This window comes from Nestor notabilis, unplaced genomic scaffold, assembly GCF_000696875.1.
Source record: "Nestor notabilis isolate BGI_N333 unplaced genomic scaffold, ASM69687v1 Scaffold36518, whole genome shotgun sequence".
Taxonomy (NCBI): Eukaryota; Metazoa; Chordata; class Aves; order Psittaciformes; family Psittacidae; genus Nestor; species Nestor notabilis.
Window position 1 is genome coordinate 1 of NW_009940283.1, and position 18,406 is coordinate 18,406.

The window sequence follows — 18,406 nt, forward strand, 5'->3', positions numbered from 1 at the left end:
CGGCTCCGCATCCCAAAACCACGCCACGACATCGTGTTTCTCGTGTCAGTGCCACAGCCCCGTTTATAAATCAGTTCGTCGATACAAGGCTCCTGCCCCGCTGTCGCCTGGTCTCCGCAGGAGGTGATGAGGAGCTTTCGGGTGAGTCCGCAGGTGGCTGTGAATCTGTCTGCCGCTTTCAGACGTGACACGTGTAGGTCTTGGCTCCTACTTCAGCATGGGATAGGCTTGAAGGTTTGTTTGATGTTCTCCATCAGCATTAGGTCGTACCTGCATAGCTGTGGTCTGCATAAACACAGTAACACAAGCCAGAAAGTGAAAGATCAGCCTAGCTGGATCACCTCCCAGTCAAGTGTCCCAGCGTGCTTGAGGCTCACATTAAATAAGTCACATTCTCAAGACAGCTTGAAGTCTAAAGTGAGACTGACCTCAAGCCTTACCGAGGTCAGGGATATCTTGACCATATTTTCATTCTGTTGTATGTTATCTTTTGCTTTTCCTTGTGGAAAAGTGAACACAAAAGCCAGCAAAAAAACTGAGGTATTGGCTATGGAATTCATGGTTCCCTCTAAGCCAGTCTACACTTGTGTGCCCACTGAGTGGGGTGGTCCTTCCAGCTGACCAGTTCCCTGGTGCCAGCATTAGGCACTGTGCCAGCAGTCACAGCTGGGACCAGGCATTGATCTGTCTTAGAGCTAGAACAGGCAAAACACAGAGGAAACACTTAGGGTTTCAGCTTTGGCTGGAAGTGACCACGGAGATAGGGAACAGGAGAAAGGGAATGTCAGCAATGGGGAGCTGCAGAATGACTTTTCCTGTTAGATATACACACTCTTTTCCTTATTGCAAGGCTAAAATAAGGGTAGCTGACCTTCATCATCTGCAAAGAAGTATGTTCTGTAGCTCTGTCCTTTTTTATTTTGCTTCACCCTTCTCACTCTGCCATATGCAATCCTTGTTTTAACCCAAATTTAAAGCATGGGATGGCTTGATGCCCACATACTGTCCTTGCACACAGGGTCAACCTAAAAGATTCTGTAGTTGCTGAATTCAGGTAGAGATCCCATCCTCCAAAGGTGCCCTAGAAATCAGGTAAGCTTAAGGGTAGGACTGTAGAGCAGACAGGTGGCTGAAGCAGCTGTAGAAGTCTCATCAGCAGATGAGCTGGTAGGTGCCTCACAATGTGAACAGTAACCAGTGCTTTAGGGCATAGCAGCCAGCAGCTCCCAGTTACTGGAATTCCAGGAGTAACTTAATCTCACTGCTTGACTGGACTTAGAAATTTGCTGGGTTATAAAATGTGTGTTTGGGGCTGGATATCTGTATTGCATTTACCTTCAGCCCTGAGTTCAGGCCTGGGCAGCTTCTCAAAGGTCATATTCCTGACCAAAGGTAAAAAGTTCAGGCCACGTCAGAGTCAGGCCACTAATCGCATGTTTTCAGTATCATAAGACAAAGTCTGTGTTCAAGTAGGTATTCACCTGTGGGATTTGTGTGTATGCACTAAAGACAGCATTATTCCCAAGATAGGTGTACAAGAATAAAATGTGAAATAAATGTAATTCTTCTGGACAAACTCAGCCAGGAATCTGGGAGATTGATTCACTTCTGTCCAGTCTGCAACAGTAGCAATGGCTTGTAAACCTCTGCTTACCTTTCTGGATTTGTAAGTGACCGGAACCTCATTTGGAGAATCCTAATTTTGAATTTGGGGCCAATGACAGTTCCTGTGGAAAACGTCAAGGAAATTCTTTCTATGTTTTCAAAATCCTGGTCAAATCCAATTAGCAAAGTGATTTGGTTGTAACGCTGAAAGGCTGCAGCTTCTCTAAAGATAAAGCAGACAAGGTGTTGGAGAGTCACTAAGGGAATAGCACCACTTTTACTATATTCAGTATAATATTAGAAACAGTGCAGGAGGGGAGGACTGAACTTACAATTAGTTTCTGATTGACAGGAAATTCAGGTCTCCAGGTGGGAACCAGCTCAGCCACTTTTGCACTCACTTATTTGGGGTGAGAGTGGCGACACAGAGGTCTGATGCCATATGCTCTGGTCCCAAACCAGAATCCTCACTGTGATTCTGTTTTGAACCCAAGTGGACCAGACTCAAATGATGTTTGTACCTGGCTGTGTGTGCAGACCTGAACACTGAGTAACCTGTGGAGTTTGTGGAATACATTGCTGTATGTAAACATCTGTTTGTAACAACACTGTATGGCTGAGGAAGCTCTATAAATGGAATACTGTGCCTTGGGGGTATTAATGCCCCTAGCTAAACTTCTGGTAGTTCTCTTCTGGCAAATGCAGCAGAAGCATCTGTGAAACAGTGCAGTGTTGACTGGAATTAATGGAGAGTAATCCAGCTTTCTCAGGATAGGAAAATAGCACAGGCTTAAAGCTGCGAAGCCTCGCAGGGCTGAGGTTTGACAGAATGGCCAGTTCCTCTTTGGGATACGCATGATAACTGCATGGGTCTTGGTGCAGAAGCAGCACAACTATGGCTGTGGCTGCACAAACATTCTTTATGTCACTGATTGTATGGCCATTGTTTAAGGTTTTCCCTTATGAAGGTGAAGAGTGCAGTTGTGATGAAAGTGTATCCCGGTTGCAATGCTCAGAATGCCTGGTCTTGTTTAGAAGTTTCAGGAGTCTGACAAAATAGGGCAGGTTTTAACCTGTCAAAGGTGTTTCCGACGTGTGTGTGTGTAGGCAAGCTGCCTGGTGAGCTGCCACACGCTCACTGGTCCTGCTGTGCAGCCCCAGGGAGCTATGCAGATAGCTCCAGTGCAAGCAGATATGGCTAAGAGAATATGCAGATAGAGAAAACTGGTTGAACAGGACTTGTTTGGCTGACATGTGTTATGATCAATCAGGAATTCGCATGTCCACATAAGCACCAGTCACTAATTTGCCTCTCCAAGTGAAATGAATTGATTTGGATGTTACATATTCAGGCTCAGGTTCACCCCAGCTGTCTTAGGCACCCAGAGCTGGAACGGAACACTCCCTGGAAGGGAAGGAAAGAGGGGGAGATTTGTTTTTCCTCCTGCTTTAGTGGAAATGTAGGACAGCTGTGTCCCTGGCTGAGACTGTCCACTTCAGTCCTTTAGATGACTGAGAAGAGCCCACACCAAAGGCCTGGGCTGTCAGCTGCTCTGCAGCAGGGGAGCCTGTCACAATTGCATGGGGCCAGGAAAGCCCTAAGGCATGTACACTGCCAAGTACCAGCAGGGAAATGAGAGGAGGGTATCTTGCCTCCTCACAGATGCAGTTGAACCAAGTGGTTTGCTAGCAGACCATAGATTGGTAAGACTTACGGGTTAACTTTAGATTCTGCCTCCTTCCCAGTTTCATCAGCTAGTACAATGTTGAAGGTGCCTCTTCTGGTGTCTTTGTTCCATGTAATAATATCCACAAAGTAGTGATAAACTGGGGGGAAAGAGAGTGCGAACGCAGTCAGACTCTGCATGCTCGCTCTGCTTTCCAGCCCAGCTCTGTGCCTGTCTGGAGCTGAGCTGTGGTCGGAGGATGTCTTCCTCCTACTCAATTCATCTCTAAAACCTCTTTCTCCATCCTGCTTGCCATCTCCCTTTGCAGACATTGCTAGCAGATATTAAGGGATGTGTGGGAGACCCCTACAGCAAGGGTTACACAAATGGCATGCAAGATGGCCTTTCAGCACACCGTCTCTCACTCCCTGCCTTCCCCATTTTGAGATTGCCTTTTCTTTCTCCTGTCTGCTTCTGAATGTCCACTTATGAACCCCCTTCATTTCTTTCTTACCATTTTTCATTTGTCTTTTCCATCTCATAGCAGAATTGTCTGTTCTTTCCTTCGATTAGTCAGTCACAGAATTCACTTGCTGACCAGCCATAATCCCTGCCTATAGCTTGGTATGTTGGTGATCATGGAGGTGGGCAGTAATCTTGGGGAAACCCTTTTTACACCAATTCCCCCTTTCCTGGGCCCTTTCCCTGTGCCTTTTGCTTTTGTCCAGGATAGCTCTTTTACCTGTTCAGCTCAGAGCATGCCTTTGACTCTCATTGCTCCCACACACCTTTTCCTTGCACCACACCTTGTGGTGTGTTGTTTTGAAACACAGTTTAGGAACTACCCTTTTATGTTTCATTTGCATGTACTCGGCAAATTTCCTAGCACTGTAAGCAAGATGAGCCTGTTCTTACACATCTCTAGTGAGCAACTGGCTTTCACAGCACCAGGCAGGTTTACAGATAAGGAATGTAATGGCAAGGCTGCAGATGGACACAATTCAATCCAGCAGCTGCTGGCTTTGCTTCTAAAATGCTGCCTATGATGCCAGTTGCAACTAAACATCACTGCTCAGCTGTTGCTGAAGGAGGCAATACACAAAGAAAAATAATCTCAGAAATCTTAGTCACTTACTGCAGAATGGCTCTTTGTCTGCCGTATCAAAAAACATACTTGTCACTGGATGGCTCTGTTGTGTTAAATAGCTTTTCCACTCATGGGCATAATAACCTATAGATGACAGTTTGGAAAGGAAACAGAATTACTGCACAGGTATATAAGCAACTAAATTGCCTAAAATAACAAAGCAAGATTTAAGAAATAGCATATTGCTTGCCAGATGCAAGGCAGTGCTGTGACACATGCTTCTGGGCTCTGCAGACTTGTAGCAGGGCTAGGTTTTACCTGTGTAACTAAAGCCCACTGAGTGTCTAAATATGCCTGGTTACTGTACAACACCTTAACACTGATCTTTCTCCACATCTGATGACCATCCATGGTCAAAAAGGTCATTAATTTTGCAGTGCAGAATGAAAATCACCCCCTTAGCTTTGTGAGTTCATTTCTGGAACTGTCAGGGGTTTTAGCATCAGCATTTCAGAAATGGCAGCCTTAAGCTGGGCTGTCACATCCAGGCTGGGACACCTCTGTGGGTCAGTTACAAACACCCAGAATACCCTTTGCTCATCCCACTGCCATTCCTTTTACAGTCAAGAGGGCTTTGTGGCACTGAGAATTTCTTAGAAAAGGTTCTGTTTTAGCGAGAACCTGCCCCTATCCCTCAGACTCTGCAACTAGTGGGCTTCAAGTCATTGTTTCTGTGACTTTTGTGTAAAGATCCCAAGTCTTATTTTGGCTTTTCTAGTTCTGGATCCTTTACATGTGCATTTTGTTCTAGACCGTAACGCGATGTGACCGTATAAAGAGCAGGGACGTTTCTCAGGCCTGTTTTGCCTGCAGCAGGGGCTTGTACCTCTGCAGAAGTCAGGGAGACACCATCTCAAAAACCTCAGTGGAAATAACTGACATGCTTTTGCAAAGCACCGTGTTGTTTTTGCCCTTCAGCAAAACACTTGTCACACTCCAAGTTACAGTAATAATGAGCAGCTCTGTCAGACACGTGTATTCAGGATGTATTTACATTCCCTGGATCCTTACCTAGGATGGGGCATGGCATAGGCCAGAAGGTTTTGCAGCTGGCACACTTGCCATTCCGGTAATTCCTATAGGAGTCGCACGGGTATGCAGTGATATTGCAGCTCTGTTTCAGGGATGACATGAACAGGAAAACAGACCTCTGGTGGTCACATTTAAAATACTGCAATCCTTAATCATACACAGGGAAGAAATACTTTGTTAGCAACCCTCGTGCTTCAGGAGAACAGTATTAATGCACTAGCTAAAAAGGACAATCACTGGCCAGTCTGAACACAGCAGGTTGCACTGGAGAACACGGGGCTGTGGCAGAACACTAACTGGGCACTGGCCTCTCCCTTTGAGTGCACTCAGCTCTGCCTATGTCAACTATGAGTTCTCTTCTTGTCTTTTTTGATTTTAAGACCATATTTGTTCGTATTGTTAGTGCAGTTTTAGAGGATCCAGCTGTGGACACTATTCAGTGTTAGGTGTTCTTTTTTGGTGTAAAAAACTCTTTAGAAAGACATAAAAATAAAAAGAGTTGTTGCATGAGCAGCAAAATGAGTGAAGCCTCATTTCCATAATAAAAATCCATATTTCCAATGGAATTTTGTTTCAGGCTGGTTTCCTATGCAGATTCTCTTGGGTCTGGAAAGGGTTGAGTTCACATTACTGCCTTTTCTTCTGTGAGATATCTTCTTCACCCAACTTACATAAAACCAGTTCTGCTGCCAGGCTGGAATGGATAGAAGCTTTCTTGCACTCAAGACTAGGGCTCTGCCTTCCAGACTGCACTGTCTGTCACTGCCAAGAAAGGTGCATTGGATTCATTATAACTGTCTGCCCCACATTCATCTTGAGCCTGTTTTCTGAACAGGTTCTTGCCATTGCCAGTCTTTGGAGTTTTGTGTGTGTTCTAAGTAGTAGTAGTAATAATAATAATAATAATACCACCACCACAGGTTTTCTAAATGTAGTCACAAAATAAAGGCACAAATCCACCTGATGACTTTGTGCATGGAAAATTAATCCTGTTTGCATTTGTGACAGAACAGGATTACCCCTGACTCATATGTCTGCCTGATACACATCAGCTAAACCCCTGTTCCATTGCTGTGCCACATCAGTGCTGGGAAGAGACTGCTGTTGTGGTTTTCCCAGAATTTGGGTTTCATGTGTTTTCCAAGCACTGATGATGTTTCTCTGGCCTTCTCCTCTTTTCCTGTCAGTGTTTGTGCAATTCAAGGCAGAATTAATTACCAGAAAATATTGTCAGTGGGCAGCCAGGCTGGTCGGTCCCACCGTTGGGGTAGAAGTCTATGTGGCCTAATGCTTCTCCGTACCCTAGTCCTGACAAAAGAAAATACGAGAGGTGAGGGAATATTGAATCGTAAAATGCAGAAGAAGGAAATGTAAGAAACCAACTAGGGGGGAAAAATAGTTATTTAGCTCTAGGATGCCTGCCTCTGCAGGAATATTAATGTCATTCATCTGTTTAGGCAGCAGGCCAAACGGTTGTGACCCAGCTGTGTCATTTTAGCAATGCCATCAAATACCTAAAATAAGTCTGTGCATGTGAGAGTACAAACTTTGGCTTTTTGTGTCATTGTGTGTGGGAGAGGAAAAGGGATGTGAAACACAGGGTGTTGCTGTGCTGTTGAAGTCTGCATTATTGGAAGGGTTGGGAAAAGATGAGAGGCAATAAGGTGAGAAAGCCAAGCCCAATGGGATGGGATGCTAGTGTGAGCAGAGCGGAGGGCTTGCATCGCACTTGCTGGCCTGGCTGTGGGTTTGAAGATGTTCTGTGCACTGGCTGGGAAAGGAGAGGGCAGAGGGAGTCCACGTTCATCCTGGAGGAGGGTTTTAGTCTATGGGAGGTGGGGTGAAGAGTGGAAGCATCATGCAGGGAGCCACGGGCTTGGGAGTAGCTGATCTGCTGTGCAAGGCATTGAGCTGTGTGACTGGCTTTTGGGATGACCCTGCAGTGTGAGGTTAGTGTGGAACTGCTCTGCCAGCATTGTGTGCTGATAGCAACAGAGCACCCCTGCACCAGTGCCTAAGTCCTTGCTTTTCATGGGCCATGAGGCTATAATTGCCACAAACCAGCAGCATGTTTGAAATGCAAACAAAACAGCAGCTCCTGAGGGAGTGCTGATGACAGTGAGGACAACACAGGGACACAGAGCCCTTCACAGCACCGCTGAAGGAGTCCTGCTGTCCTCCTGGGATAAAGGAGCACGGATCACTGCTGTTTACCAGAGCCCCTGCTTTCCCATGCTCCCCATCAGTCCTTAGGTTTCTTTGTTATGGTAAAGAGGACACACGTCATGTACCATCGGTGTCTGAATGAATGACATCAACAAACTGTGCATCTGTAGGGTCCAGCCTCTCACTGGGTGGCTTTCCTCTGTACAAGGGGCCTGCTGGGTCAAGGCCTGCAACACAAAGCCAGGCACATGGTGTCACTTCAGCACTGACTCTGCTCATGGAGAACAGCTATTCTTGAAGCAAAAGCACTCACAGGAGGAAGAGCTTACCTGTGATTCTTCCAAGTGTGCCATCAAACATCTGCCCCACAAAGCCAGAGATGTGTGCTCCCAGGCTCACTCCTATCATGTGCATGGAGTTAAGGGATGCTCCATCAATCTGAAATTTAAAAGTACTCGTGCTCACAGATTTTAGGCACATGAAAGGCATAAACAATAGCAGGAGAAGGAATGTAAATACACCTCCCTACTTCTCCCACATCCTCGCTTGGTGTGTTACACTCTGTAAATGTTCGCCCTTTGATGGTCCCACAGTACCACCAGCACTCATGTTTGAGGCCTGCAGCTCTGAGGCCTGTGATGAGAACCACTCAGGCAATGGTTGTATCTTATTGGGATGGTAATTACAAGTGTGGAAGGAAGGAATATTCATCAGCCCCATGAGTACAACTCTGTTTGCCCCACATGTGGTTCCTGCAAGAATTCCAGTGTCATCATTGCCTGTGCAACAGCTTAGAGAAGCTGCAGTAACGGATGCCCGTAAGCTGACTTTTGGATGTACAGAAGGTGGAAATAGAGTTTCTATGATAGGGAAAACACATCTGTAGAGTTTTTTATCCAGATATGTAGAGTATAAACTGAATATTGAGACAAAATACCACCATACTAAGTCTGAGGTTAGAATCTGGCACTGCAGTATAGTGCTGTGTTTTAAAATTGCTGCTGTTTTAAACACTTTGTTTGTGCTGTTTCCATATGGTGCGTTAATGACTGTATCATAGTGTGAGCTTTCAACTTACCAACATCTTATCAATCAGTTTCTTCAGAATCTCAGCAACTTTTTTGCAGTTTCTGGAAGCATGGCTGTAGATGAGAGTTGTTGCCCCATGGTTCCAGTCCACAACGATGACATTCATGTCTCCTACAGAGAGCAGGAGATGTACCAAGTCAGGGATCCAGACAGGGGCAGAGCCTGTGAGTCGGTATCCATGGATGATGAAGGTAGTTTTCTTGGTCACATCCAGATACTTGGAGACTGGTGAGTCGAGCTCTTCAGCACAGGTTGGGTTCTGTCTGGTGTAGAGCAGCAGCTTCACTTTCAGATGTGTCCCTACCAAAGCATTGCCGATGCTGAGAGCTGTGAATGCAGGGCATGTCTCCCCAGGATCTGAAAACAGCACAGTGTGGCAATCCTGAGGTTAGCACCAACATGTTTGCATTGATCTCTTCTTCCTGACAGCCCTGCACAGGCGCAGGAACATATGTTGTGAGCTACTTTCCTCTCCATCATGTTCATGACTGGAGTTACCCCGAACCCTGGGCTTTCTTGCCATGTTGGAACAAAGACAGCAAGTGTACCATCTTGGAGCAGCACAATCTCGCTTCCACTAGCAGCTGGGAGATGGCATATACTCTCTCCAAGAATCCCGTTAGTGTGAGGAGGGTATTAGAGACTGACAGCTAGGATGGTTGCTTTATTGGTTTGCGAGCACGCTCAGATGCTCTGGACAGGTTCTAGGGTAAAGAGATACCTTCATGGTTTGTTTGTAACTGGAACTGACAAGCTGCTGAGGATCTTGCTGTTGTGAGGGACAGCTCAGTGCTTCATTTGTATTTGCAGATGCAGCCTGCTGTTTCAGACCGCAAAATGGGACACCCTTTGACTGCATGAGGTATGTTACTGATACTGTTTTATACACAGCTGACGAGTAACTCAAATTTATGTAAGTGCTGCTTTATGGGCTGGTCGCTGCCATTTGAAAGCCTGTCTTTGTTCCTTGCTTTTCCAGCAGAACACCAGCTGAGCCTTCAAAGTCCAATACAATCTCCAACAGAGCACTGGCAGGGAATGGAGGAACTGTCTCCAGACAGACACTGCTTATGAAGGCTCTCTCAGGTTTTGTAGCCTCATCCTGGGTCACAATCCTTTTCTGCAAATCCCCTTAATCTTATTGAATAACCTTGTGGGAGAGAAAGTCTCTCTCACACATACAGCCTGGGCCGCAATTAATTGTTCAGGCTGCAGTTGCTAGAGGAATCTTCCTGAGCTCTGTTGTTTGAGGGGCTGTGCAGTAGGTAGAAGGGTTTAGAAACCCCACAGCTGTAAGCTAATTGAGCTTCAGCAAATCTCCATTGCTCTGTGCATTTCAGTTTCTGAATGATGAAACTCTCACAGTTTCTATGAGCAACTTTCCCTGTTCTCCTCCTATGGAAATCAGAAGCGTAAGAGTGATATAAATGCTATGTGCCCAGCACATAAACTAATCTGCTCAGTTGCCATAGTTCTGCTAATTACTTTGTAGAATTCCCAGGAGCTCCAGAAATAAAAGTTAATAGGCTGGAAGTATGTTGCAGTTAGGTCCAACTGAATGTTTTAAATTGCTACCATAAATTCAGAAATAAATTTTAGCACTAGAAACCCATGGAGTCCTTCCTGTATAAAGCCTATGGTAAAATGTGACTAAGTGGGACAGGAGTGGTGGAAAATGAGCCCTCAGCCAGGCCCAGTGAACCTCGGTTGAAATCAGTGACCTTTGAATTGAGGGTGTTCTGCCTCTGTAATGCTTCAATCAGGGCTCCCAGGGGCAGTGGGACCTGCTTGGAAGAGTAAAGGTGACCTGAGTGGCTCTCACCTTGCTCTTACAGTGCTAAGATGCTCCAGAGAAACAGCAGCAAGAGTTCTCCTGTGGTTCTGCTCACATGGAGATCTCAAAGTAGCTAGCAGAGAAACGTATCGCTTTTTGCTGCTATGCACCAGCATACACAGTGATACTCAGCGACTGTCCTCTAGGTGCTACTGCAACATAAATAATACAATGATATTTCTTTTTCATTAATAACCAGAGATCGTTTTATTCTATGGTATTATTCTATAGTATTGTTAATCATCTTTTCCACCACTGAAGCTGTAGGAATACAGGCAGGAATACAGGCAAGCATTACTTCTATATCGTACAAGATTGCACTGATTGCTTCATTTGTTTCTGTATCTCCTGCGTTGTGCTGAGACTTGCCCAGAGGAGCACTATGTTTGGCACCAGAACAGCCCAAACCTTCTGCTAAAGAGGAGTTTTAAAGAGCTGATCAGCATTTGCTAATACCTAACACAGGAACTGTTTAAAAAGCCTTGTTGTATCTGCACCAAGTCTGTTAGATTTGTTCTATTTTGATTAACAAAAAACAGATCAGTGCTAATAGTGGGGGGAAACCTGCCAGCTTCTCTTCTGGCAGGCTGGTGCATATCCCAGACTCATCTACCATGTGTTACAAAAGCTGACACATGAGGACAGCCAGTTATCCTGGCTTTGCTCTTCATTCTGATAAGCACAGTGAATCCTACCCAAATGGCTGGAATTGTCTTTGAAACTCCAGCATGAATTCTCTGATGGGCAAGAGGCTTATTGAGATTAACTCTGCAAGCAAGTAAGTGAGGTGGAAACTTAGACCCTGGCACTGTACTTAGCCCATGTCCAACAGACCCCTTCCCTCCAGGAAAGGTGAATAAATGTGGCAATTAACCCAGTGTCCCATTAACTAGCTTCCAGCCCTGTCTAGGCCATTAGCTTGCTGAACAGCCTCAGGCAATTCACTTTTCTCTGTCTGCACAGTTTTCTGGTATGTAAAATAGGATGGCAAACACCAGGTTCCTGGGCAAGGTGCTCTGAGGTCTCGGCACCTGCAGCAGCTACATGTAACCTGCCTGTTAAACCCATGTTCCTCTGTGGGACCTGGACATCTTTTCTCACAAGCTTGAGATCAGCCTCTGAGGTGCTAATGCAGAAGGATTCTGAAGTTACATATATGAATATGAATATATCTATATATATATGTGTAACTTCAGAACCAGATTATATATACACATAGCTTCAGAACCAGGCTTTTTTCCTCTTCTGTCCTGGATGTTCTTCTCTCCTGGATGCTCATCCTGTGGACAGGCAGGGTTTGCAATAGTGGCATTTTGGGGCTGTGATCTGAAGGCTGTCTACATGAATAGAATAGCAGCTGATTTTTTGAACTCCACCAGTCTGTCCTCTTGTAAAGTAAAGTTCCAACAGATTTTCACTTCAGAGGGTCAGATTTGCAGGTGTCCTAGCTGTGGTCATTGGGAGACTGTATTTCCATGCAGAGCCTGTGAAGGGGGCTGCTCCCCCTGTCAACACCTTGCATGGATCTCAAATAAGCATGTTGCTGCTTCTGTGCCTGTCTGCAGTTTCACTGACACTGCATACAGTCACCTTGCCTGGGCTTTTTACAGTGTGTTCCAACAGATTAGTCCTATGCATCAATAATGAGTCTTCAGCTTTAAGCACACTTCAAATCCCAGTAGCATTAGCAAAGGTTTCCATCACTTTTCCACAGAGGGAGTATGCCCTCTACTTCTTAAACTGGTCTTCAGTATCTCAGTGGGTTTCCTTGGTGCCTTTTCCCACCTCTTCTGACTACATTTCCTAACGCATATTTAACAAACTAAGCAAAATGTGACCCCAGGATTACTCCAGAGAACCAGATGAAATACAAGTTGTTATTTACAAGAATTCCTCTGGGGTTTTTTTAATCCTATGTTTTCCCTATAAAGCAGAGAGCTATAACTTGACTTGCTCCCAAGTGTACGGTAACACAAGGCAGTACATTTGTTTATTGTTACACAGGTTGATTCTTGATAGGGCTGTGAGGATATCAAATGAAGCTTATGTTCATGAATGGTAATTCATCCTTCACGTCTGTCATATGAGACACTGCTGAAAAGAAATCATTCTTCTCTGAAGATTTCAAATGACATTTTCAGTGTCGATGGATAGTACTTATGTAAGAGGTATGTTTGCAAAGGGAGGAAAAGATAATAAAAATGACTGCTGGTTTTATATTTGGAACTCTTAGAGCTGACTACATTCATGTAACCAGTGTAATTTGCTATGCCAAAATAAATAACGCTGGTGAAAAACCCCACGCAGTAACTGTAATGCAGAGAGTAGATATATTCATGCTTCTGCAAAGCACAGAAAGCATGTTATATTTGACAGAAACATTGAAAACAAATGTTTTATTTCTTACCTGTTTTCACCCCATACAAAAGGTAGATGAACACAGCGCACAGCCTCAGCATGTAGACTTCCACATGGAACTTCTGTGGGTAAAAGATTTGAAGGATCCCACAATTTCTTTGGCATGTGTCTTCCGTCTCTGACAAGTTTGCTCTCTTTTTTTCCTGCCAGTAACTGTAGGTGTGGTGAAAGGAGGAAGTTACCAGCAAAGAAATGAAGACCAGTCCTTAGTTATACAACCAAAGCTTCTTCTGAAAAAGGTGGGGCACCTTCTATTTTACCAGGTCTCCTTATTTTAAATCTACTTTGCTCTGGGAAATGACTAATCCAAGACAGAAATGGTTTGGTATCACACCGTAAGCAGCAATTTGACTACAGGTGTTGAAACTAAGGAAATTGTTGCATGTCTGTTGTGAAGAATGTCAATAGGCAGTGAAGATCTATGTGTCACTGAAAGTCTGATAAGCATCTGGGCAGGGCCAGCACTTGGTTTCACAGGGCTCCATGTTGTAGGATTCATGAGGATCCCTACTCTCCCATGTCCCTCCAGCTGTGCTGAGCACTGTGGCCCAGCATCCCTTCTAATCTACGAGACCCTGTTACCTCAGGCAGGAGGCACAGCCCTACGGTGTGACAAACAGAAGGTACCAGTTTGAGTCAGTCTGGGTCTCCATTGGGCTGCCAAGTGACTGCTGTGTTGGACGACACTACATCTGGCACCCTCACCACATTTTCTTTCAGACCTACTGGAACCTCATGAATCCAGCTCTAATTCCAGTAAGAAAGGGTGTTCTTTTTCCCCTGCTGGATGGAAGGAAGATGGCAGATATAAAGACCACTGTCAGGGGCAGGAAAAGAAGTCTGAAATTGGAGCTGGAGATCTGGTGGCAAAATTGGAAACACGAAGTGGTGGGAAGTTTGTTAAGAGGTGAGAGGAGAGGGGAAGAGAGAGCAGGGATGGCTGCTGTGTAGAAGCTATGTGGTAGCTTTTCCTAATGTTTCCTTAGCAAATTCTTTTAACACAGACCAGGGAAAGGGAACACAGGGAGGATGAGAAACTCCTCATTAAGCACAGGCTCTGCTTTCTTTCCCCCAGTGATGATCCAGTGAGGAGCTGAACTACTATAGTTCCCAGCGGCATCGCTGTTTCTTTGGTCCATCCTGTACGTATTAAGCTTTTTGACTTTGCTAATTCTTGGGTTAATCCTTAGCTCTGCCTGCTGGCTGGCTGGCTGCCGCTCCTTCTTGTTCAGACAAGTGTGTGCTGCTTGTCTGGTGCAGCTACAGGTTACACTGCACACATGGGTGCAAGCCCAGCAACACACATGCTCTCTTCACAAGCACCTTTAGCTCTCCATCCTCATGCAGTTCAGCAATCACAGTCTCACAGGACACGTGCCATGATGCCATTTGGTAATCACACAGGCAAAACTTGGGGTTTGTTATTTTGAAGAGGATAAACATCGAGAAAAGACACCAAAAAAACTTCTGTGCAGCCTGGAAGCTGCAGGCTCCAGGGAAGTGCTTTTTTTGATGCACTGGCAAAAGAAAGTAACTTGGAATATTGTTTTCTTTCCAGTTCCTTTCTCACCTCTACCAGTAATCCTAAACTCTGTCACAATATTTTCTCCTTAGCAAGTTCTGCCAATGGTGCGAAGGAACTGGTCCAACAGTGAAACATGCAAGAGGAACAGAAGGCTTTTACCTATTGCAAAAGACATGTCAGAATCAGAGATAAAATGAGGAGGAAATCAAGAGGGCCTTGCCTTTCTTCTCAGCACAAAAAGAGGTAACAATTTATTGCCTGAAGCTAAGCCCTGCTTGTTTCTTTTCCCCATTGCTTTCCTTAGATTCCCATCTCCCATCTCAGATGGCACATCCAAGTGGCTATCAATCCAGTAGGTGGTACACTGGGACTGGCAGGCTCTTCCTTGTAACTCTCAATCATCAATCATTCAATGAGTTTGAGTAACTACTCAAAAATATGCTATTTTTTTAGCATAATCAGACTGTCTGTTTGCAGCACATGTATTGGCAAACGTATCCAGCATGTCAGCATTGGAAATGCCAGTATTACCACCACCATCAAATCATGAGATGATGCATTCAAATAACCACATATATGTACAAGTTACTTCAGCTCTTGAATCCTGTTGACCAATCTCTCACGCCTGCCCCACACAGCCTTCCTCAGCCATATGCGAGTTAATGATGGGATATAGGGTTTTGCACACTGAACTCTAGGAATACTTCCTGGGATATAAACCTTCAGAGTCAGCAATGATCTCATTGTGAGTTTTGAAATCAATAACAACTGGAGACAGTAAAACCAACTTCTTTTATCACATGTAGAAAACATTTAAGATCAAAACTGGCACCAACTTAAGAACAATTTAACAGAAGATATGAAATAATTTTACATAAGAGAAACATTCTGGTATTAGCTCTGAGGTGTCAGGCAGCCACTATTACTTCACACCCATTATAGAAGCATTTTAAACTGTGTTTGGCCACTGTGAGTGGCAACTGTTTGAGCCTTTTTTCCTCCTTAGAGAAGCCTTTGGCAGCAATGGTCAGCTGAAAAATATTCTTTATATTGCATTTATGCATCCACTGCATGAAATCTCACTGATTCACTAGTTTCCCGTGGGGGGAACATTTTCATGGAGATACTGGAGAGCCAAATCTGTCCACTTCATTTCTTGCTCTTTCACAGACTCGGTTGTTCCGCCATTGTCTTGCTCTGGTTCAGGAAGCTCATTCTGAGAACAAAACAGAGGCATGCTGCATTCCACACATTATACGCTTCCTGAAAGGAGCAGGTTACTAAGACTTCATATGGGTAAATACAAAAATCCACGAACAAGACCAGAGGGTATATCTGAACAATACATATACAGACCGAGCCACTTAAAAATATTACTAAGCCCAGTTATGAACAATAGTCTCTTCACATGAACATGGTGCTTAATCTGAAAGGTAAATTGGTTTTCCAGGCCCCTAGGGTGTTTCTATACACTCAGACTGCACATGCAGTGAAGGAGAATATAAAGCAAATGCAAAACAGTAATAGTATGATGCAATTATTCTATTGCTCGTTTCCAATGTGTTTCTTCTGCTGTTGCCAAGAATACAGATACTGTATTTATTATAGCTCTTATTAAGATAACTGGTTCTGTAACATGTTACTTTCCTATGGCAGGTGAGAAATCCTTCCTCTTTCTGCATACAGAACTCAGGTGTGTCCTGTATCAACAGTAGAAGTCAGGTGCAACACAGAGCTGCTCACAACACAATAAGAAGGAGGTACAGTTTTACTGAGATTGCATTTTCCTCCCTCATATTGTTTGTTCTCTGTGCTGCTGTATTGGTGCAGTCACAAGAGTGCATGTTATTTCTGCTAGATACCATTTGGGCAAGAACTGGGAGTTCTAGATCTCTGGAAATCCCAGCATGAGCTCAATAAAATTTTTCAGTTTTGAAAGCAGCATATGGTTTGAGCCCATTTGAGTTCATAGGAATCTCTCAAGTGAGCACTGCGATCAGATGCTCAGGACAGGCTCAAATACCACTTTGCAGCCATTCTATTTGCTCCTTGACAACACCACTGAGTAAGACTCCTGTGATTTTGTGCTGTTTTTTTCTGTGTGATCAGAGCCAATCCCATCCCTAGGGATCTTTATATCCACATCCAGTCCTTTCTTTCTACTGTTAGTTGACGAGGCTTCCTGCTTTGAGGCTGCCATCTGTATGTGTCTGTAAGTAGCTCAAGAAATGGCTGTAAAGAAAGACACAGCAATGTCTGGGCACAGGGTAAAGGCAAATGTCAGCAAGGAACAAGTTTGTAATTACTAGCCTGTCTAATAAAGGTTATTCCAAGCAAAGAGGGGTATGGGCTCTTGCAAAACTGTGATTCTGAGATACAAGATCATTCCCTCAAGCCGAAATCTTGGAAGAATATAACTTATGTGCTCTATATATGGAGTTTGGAGGTGTGTAACTGCTCCTTGCCCTCTCTCCAAAGGCAGTGGTGTAAGGGCTAAAGCTTGAGCCATGTCACTAGCAATTTGGAAATGTCTCTCTGCTAAAAGAAACTAGCAGCCTATCAGTCCCCACAATCTTAGCATGACTGCTTTGTGAATGCTAGCCAGGGTAAAGCTTGTGTACCAGAGAGAAGAAGGAAAAGGAAAATCCTCAGATACCTCTCACTTCCCTGGTAGTTTCAAAATGGCTAAGGAAAGGTGTCACTGTGGGACATCTGAAGTTTCAACTGTGGCTTTATGGGATAAGCGGTAACCTTTTCCCAGCTGCACCTCTCTGGCCTTGCAGCTGTACAACAAGCTGTACACTGGATGAAAAGATAGGTGCTGTGCATTGGATGCAGCGCCACAAGTAAGAGTCCTCCTGCAGATGCCAGTTCGTTCACTAATATCCTTGAACTGGCCACAGCAACACTGTATCTGGAAAACACTCATTAGGAAGATATTTGAGAAAATTTCAGCTTCTTCTGATGGAATTTCAGAAAATAGAAACAAAGAGTAACCAAGACTGTCAGCATGAAACTGCTCCCCTCTGGTTATTCTAACCAACTGGGAAACCACTTCAAACACTAGTAACATGAAGGGGAAACACAGAGAGAACAGAATTCTACTCCTCCCTGATGCCAAACCCAGAATTGTGCCATGGGAAGAACACTCCAGTTCTGAGGAGATTCAGCAATTTCTCCCCACAGGGGAGGAGGGAGAGAAACATCCACATCCTCATATGCCCACAGGAATGACTAGCAAGAAAAGAGCGAGTCAGATCCATCCTGGGAACCTTTTGCACAAATAAGCTGTACCACAAGCAATACTCTCTGTGCCGTTTCTTGAAAGGGGCTGTGATAAACACACCAGTCTTAACTGTGATTGATAAGTGCAGTTCACCTACCAGAGGGATAGCTACATCCTCGTACGGCAATTTATCTTCCCTCCATGCATCGTCGATCAAATCCAGGATTCTGCCATCCCTTTGCACTTCGCTGTCCATCGTTGTAGGAGGCAAGTACAGCTAGATCTGTGACACAAAGCAGGCAGTATTGCTAACAGCCACATCCCTAACAAAGTAGTTGGAGTTTGGAGTACGGGCTTGCTCCAGTTTTGATCCAATTTCTATTAAGCTTTTATGGAAAACCTTGATTTTCCTAATCCACTCAAAAAGGGGTTATAACCACAGGAGAATTACATTACCTGAAAAGCACACTATCAAACCAAATTGCAGATATATATATTCATCTCTGATGCATATCAAAACCAAGCCTGTTATTATTAATTATAGAGATTTACATATGTTTATAGCTACAACCCTTAGAAATCTCTTTTGGGTGAGCTTGAGGACCTAGAGCTTGCCAGTTCCTGCTAACTCTGCACAGACCAGTTGCTTGTTGTTGGACGCTTGCTCACTTTCTGTCCCTGCTCGGTACCGTAATTC

General features: G+C 44.5%; 2 protein-coding genes across 2 annotated transcripts; both read right to left on the reverse strand.

The window, feature by feature from the left end:
- Nucleotides 1-212: 212 nt before the first annotated feature.
- LIPH (lipase, member H) lies at nucleotides 213-12,999 on the reverse strand. Its single transcript, XM_010020256.1, has 10 exons — nucleotides 12,948-12,999; nucleotides 8,696-9,063; nucleotides 7,947-8,055; nucleotides 7,743-7,844; nucleotides 6,670-6,759; nucleotides 5,431-5,598; nucleotides 4,408-4,503; nucleotides 3,321-3,432; nucleotides 1,655-1,828; nucleotides 213-285 (listed from the first exon to the last, which is right to left on the reverse strand). Exons 1-10 carry the CDS (start codon nucleotides 12,997-12,999, stop codon nucleotides 213-215), a joined length of 1,344 nt encoding a protein of 447 aa, XP_010018558.1.
- Nucleotides 13,000-15,573: 2,574 nt separating this feature from the next.
- ANAPC13 (anaphase promoting complex subunit 13) lies at nucleotides 15,574-17,965 on the reverse strand. The gene is made up of 2 exons (XM_010020257.1): nucleotides 17,867-17,965; nucleotides 15,574-15,699 (listed from the first exon to the last, which is right to left on the reverse strand). The coding sequence occupies exons 1-2, from the start codon at nucleotides 17,963-17,965 to the stop codon at nucleotides 15,574-15,576; spliced, it is 225 nt and encodes a 74-aa protein (XP_010018559.1).
- Between the last annotated feature and the right edge of the window lie 441 nt (nucleotides 17,966-18,406).

Coding starts and splice junctions, on each gene's coding strand:
- LIPH (XM_010020256.1), bottom strand. CDS start 12,999: ATGCTGAGGCTGTGCGCTGTGTTCATCTACCTTTTGTATGGGGTGAAA. Junction 8,056..8,695: donor AACTGATTGATAAGATGTTG/GTAAGTTGAAAG, acceptor TTTAAATTTCAG/ATTGATGGAGCATCCCTTAA. Junction 3,433..4,407: donor AGACAAAGAGCCATTCTGCA/GTAAGTGACTAA, acceptor CTTTCCCCCCAG/TTTATCACTACTTTGTGGAT.
- ANAPC13 (XM_010020257.1), bottom strand. CDS start 17,965: ATGGACAGCGAAGTGCAAAGGGATGGCAGAATCCTGGATTTGATCGAC. Junction 15,700..17,866: donor AGGATGTAGCTATCCCTCTG/GTAGGTGAACTG, acceptor TTTTGTTCTCAG/AATGAGCTTCCTGAACCAGA.